Below are 5,006 nucleotides of genomic sequence, written 5' to 3' on the forward strand. Positions count from 1 at the left end.
AATACTCCAAATCAAGCTCTTTATAAGTTGCTTCCTCAATTGTTTATTCAGCTTTCCAGTTAGTAACTACCTTTTCATACTAAATGCAGTCTTTCCCATTGTGATCTTTCTCCTATTTCTTTGCTGCACCTTCCATCTGCAGATTCTGTGCTTCCGAAACACTTGAATTCTTGCACCTGTTCTAGTTCTTTTCCTTCTGTGACTCGACCGATATAAAACACAGTGTGTACCTGTGCATTTGGCTGTCCCGAGTCACAAGGACGATTTGAGTAGGGTTTCAAAGGCCAATCTTTTAACACGACTGTGTGTTCACTCAGGTCAAAAGACCCAAATGACCCGGAGGACCCTAAACAATGAACGTTAAAATCATTATTTTATTAAAATTGAAGTACCACTGAACGGGGTACCGTGTTCTATGAACTCTCGAGTTGGTTTCGCCCCGAAGGGGATGCGAGACGGGTGCAATGCCCGTGTGCGTGCGTGCGTCCACATATTTTCGCTTTCAAAATGTTTTTCTCCGCAACCGCTTGTCTGATCGATGTGAAATTATAAACATCGGAGGGTCTCCCGTTGAAGAATATTTTATTGCTAATTCTGATGTCATTGGCCACGTGGTATGGCAGCCGTATTGGATTTAAGGGGGAAAAAAATTAGACATTTTCTCCAAAACCGCTCAACGAAAAAAATTGAAACTTGACGTATGTCATCAACTCTCCACGGTATTCCAGCCAAAATTGGCTGAATTGAAATCTTCATCTGAAAAATCTGAAACTTTGTATATCTGACTTATGACCGGATGCGAGTGAATAATTAAATTTATGATGCTCATAACCCATGCCAATAAACTATGTGACATGATACGGTATATGGGCCATCATAGTAGCGTATTCAGTTAATAATGGTACTTTTTGTTCAGAATGAACATGCAAGGCGAGACTATGTGATCAACGAGTGCCGTTCTAGTTATTCAATTGTCTTCCTCAGTGTTATTATTCTTCCATTTTCTCCTTTCTTCCACTTTTTGTAACATTGCAGTCGTAACCCATGGTTTCTTAATCCGTTTTGTCCCCCACCCTGCGACATGGCCGGACAGTCACATGAGCTCCGTCAGGTCAATTGATCGTTAGTTCATGACCGATCATCTGTCCATGTACTTTTGTGTGAGCGGTATTTCAAAAACGTTGAACATTCGGCTATCATATATTGCAGATACCTACTCATTACATTATCTCAATATGATTACATCACAGCTGCGATTGACGGAATGATGTTAGCATGGCAACCATCTCGGTAACTTGGCTTGTGTACATGATATTTCAAAAACCATGAAACATTTAGCTTTCACATCACACAGATCTGTTCCTCAAATCACCCAAGGATGGACTGAGAGTATCAATCAGCTCCTTGTTCCTCTTAGAAACCCAATGCACTTTTCCCCTCCTTCCTTGACAGTTTCTTTAACCTGTTTCCATTGCTCATCCATACTGGTGATATCCTTATCCTTTATAGCTCATGCTTCATTTACTTCATTTACAAATTCTTCATTTACTTATGTTCGCCTCTCTCGCTTCCACCGTTTTCTACTTATTCCACCTTGGATCTTCTTCAGTCTCCATTCTGCTTCAATTTCCATAAGATTATGATCTGAGTCGACATCAGCTCCAAGGTTGAGCTTTCAAATTCTTCACACTATCCCTGTAGCTTTGCTTCCCCATTATATAATCCAGTTGAAATCTTCCTGTATCGCCAAACATTTTCCATGTATATCATCTTCTTTTATGATGCTTAAACCACGTGATTGTTATCATGAGTTCTGTTCTGCAAAAATCTACGAGTTTTTGGCCTTGCTCATTTCTTTTACCAAGTCCATATGGTCCTACTTCTTTGTCATATTTTCCTTCTCCAACACCATTGTTCCAATCTCCCAGAACAATCACATAGCTCTTTCCACTCTCCCGTTCGATTAGCTGTTCAATTCTGTTATCAATTTCATCAACCGCCTCGTCTGGATATTCACTTGTGGGTATATAAATATAATTATATATATTTGAATGATGGTAATTTCCACTGGTTGCCCCTTAAGTTTCATGATCATCAGTCTCTCTGACTCACATTTCACTTCACTCACACAGTTGGAAGCTTCCTCGTCGAGCACTATTGTTTCTCATGAGTGGATGATTTTCACTTCCCCCACCCATGAAGTCACCTTCTCCTATCCATCATACTTCACATATAAAAATATAATCGACTTGTTCTTGTCACCGAAACAACTCATCCACCCAGTTTTGTCATCATTCGTCCATAACTTTTTGAGATATCATGTTGTATATTGTTTTGGCCCCATCTCTCAATAGTGAAAAATCACTTTAAAATCATAGTATGTGGATCCACATTTGGATCTTCACCAAAATCGAATTAATTTGTCCTCATCACACACCCAGCCAGCCCTGCCCACCAAGTTTCGTCTGAATCTGTCCACAACCTTTTGAGATATCCTGCTCACAGACAAACAAACAATGGTGAAAACAACCTCCATCCACATTCAGTAACAGAGGTAAATACATACAACCATTAAAAAATGGTGGTTAGCAAAACATTATTCTGGAAGATTACAAAAAGGCATTCAAATCTAAGTTGGAGACTTAAGACCCGAGGTATGCCCTGACCTCTTGTTTGAGACCTCGGGCCTTCAGCCATTGCTGAGAGAGGAGCCACAACATATCCATAGCCGAGTAACCAGCACAGAATCCAAACTGATGGTCGGGGATCAGGCTGTTTGAAAACAGGAAAGCTGACGTCAGCAGTAATTATGGATTCCATTACTTTGCTTACAATTGGAAGTAAACTTACTGGTCTTTAGTTGATACGATCTGTTTTTGCACCCTTCTTCTTGTGATGTTAGCCGACTTCCAAGCATATGGGAGGTGGCCCGAAGGCAAGGCCAAACAGTACACAAAGACGACAAACAAGAGCTTTCAACAATAACGTGGATTCCTCATTACTTGGGAGAACATGCAATTCAACAACAAACTTCGTTTGTAAAACTTGCTTTTTATCAACTTACTGCTGAATTTTGTTTTCGGTTGTGTACGACGTCAGCCTGGAAATGAGAAATGATTGCTCCCGATCCCGCCGGGTCTCAGTCATGAAGTTCCAGCCAGTTTTTGGTCTGTTTGTTTGAAAAAAAATTACATAAACAGGATTTAAGAAGAATAAGAAGAAAAAGTTACTCGATGGAGTGTGAACGTGAAACCCGACTGCAGATGTGATGAGCCACATCTATTCTCACACCTGTGACCGAGTTTATTTTGAAAGTGCACTTCCTTTCTCATCCCTCGTGGATGATATACCCTCCAGTCACCAAAGTGTGTTTGGAGAAAATTTCGTCCGGTTATCTTTGAAAATAAGTTATTACATTTTGAAACTAGAAGGGCACTCGGTGGAGCGTATACCTCCGCCACGTAATACCTGATGAACGAGAACATATCAGACACAATACATTTTTGAAATATCATGCTATACAGTAATATATCGTTTCTGGCCCGATCACTCAATGATGAAGAATCACCTTTAAAATTAAATAATCATCGTATCCAGATCCGGATTCGGATCTTCACCAAAATCTAATCAGTTCGTCCTTGTCACACACCAAACCTGTCCACCAAATTTTTGAGATATCCTGCATACACACAGACAGACAAACAAAAACAAAGACAGAGATAGGTGAAAACATAACCTCCTTCACCTTCAGCGGCAAAGGTAAAAATAGGTATTAACATTCAGCTTTTCCATTCACAATTTTACTACTACTATCTGCCATTGCTAATGAATTACCAAAATTTGAGTGAGAAAACTTTGAACAGATACGACGTATGTATGATGGAAAGATAAATGAACAACTATTTTAATTGTTGTGACCACGCATTATTCAAAACAGACCCATCCCACTTGTGTACCTCCTCCCGATACCAGAAGAGCACTCCCAGTACCAATGGCAATTGTGTTGTAGAGTGCCCCTAATTGTTGTTGGTTATTGGTCATCATCATCATCATCGTGTTCCTGGACCTTCAAGATTAAAACAAATGGAAATGGAGAATGCCGATACACAGATCTAATGTTATCTTCATTTTCTTCCTTGCCCTCTTGCCCTTAGTGCCACGTACTGCACCCGGTTGGTGCACCTGAAAGAAGATCGCATAGTTGACCTGGTATTAAAAGCCAACTGTTAAATGAGCACATGTTTATTTATGCTCCTGAATTTGTCTCTGAACCAATGGACATTCAGCACAGCTGTGAATCAATATATATATATATATATATATATATATATATATATATATATATATATATATATATATATATATATATATATATATATATATATATATATATATATATATATATACACATCTGCGGAGTCCTGTTTATTAGCATCACAAGGACATTATGACTTTGAATAGAACACACTTTAAATAACTACTTTCAATTTTTGTGAAGCACAGTAAAAAGATTTATTAAGATGTTTTTCCTTCATAACCCCCCTGCATCACCCCCCCCCACCCCCAAGAAAACCACATCAATGATCAATACAAACTCGGAAAGTTTTGTAAGCAGTACTCATGTTGCTCCACTTCAAATATTTGGTTTTATCAACATTAAGAATCAAGATTGTGTTGGGCAGAAGTACGATAGTAAGCAAATGAAACTGGGTGGGTGGAAAGAGATCTGTACTTACATTCATAAATAAATTGGGCCAATCAAAGCACAATTTGTGTTGACAAGCTGGGATTTGAGATTGAAATAATAAATATCACAGGCTATCTTTTTGTTTAAAATGAAAACGTGTTTGGAACTGAGGACCCTAACACACAACAAAAGCTTGCTTGGTTATATAGACACCTTTGCCTCTCCTCAGAAAAAGTTTTCAGGCAGCTACACATCCATTGAGATGATTTTTCACAAAGATGTACCTTACTGTTCCTGACGAAACTTTAACACCCATACT

At 38.9% G+C, this 5,006-nt stretch overlaps 1 protein-coding gene across 3 annotated transcripts in view; it reads left to right on the forward strand.

Annotated features, from left to right (window-relative positions):
- Positions 1 to 4,769, forward strand: part of LOC147031276 (lipase member H-like) — a 75,665-nt gene extending 70,896 nt beyond the window's left edge. Inside the window, exons 12-13 of one of the 3 annotated variants that reach the window (XR_015052653.1) lie at positions 4,155 to 4,301; positions 4,392 to 4,769. Coding sequence is in view for 2 of the 3 variants with exons in the window: in XM_085860994.1 (XP_085717120.1) it covers positions 4,155 to 4,230 (76 nt within the window). In the remaining variant the exon portion in view is untranslated. Of the gene's footprint in view, positions 1 to 4,154; positions 4,362 to 4,391 lie in introns of those variants that run through there. The other 2 variants (XM_085860994.1, XM_085860974.1) reach the window with 2 other exon arrangements.
- Positions 4,770 to 5,006: the final 237 nt, after the last annotated feature.

The sequence above is a fragment of the Eptatretus burgeri genome, chromosome 2 (assembly GCF_056783735.1).
Source record: "Eptatretus burgeri isolate ZD-2024b chromosome 2, Ebu_testis_v1, whole genome shotgun sequence".
NCBI classification, from domain to species: domain Eukaryota; kingdom Metazoa; phylum Chordata; class Myxini; order Myxiniformes; family Myxinidae; genus Eptatretus; species Eptatretus burgeri.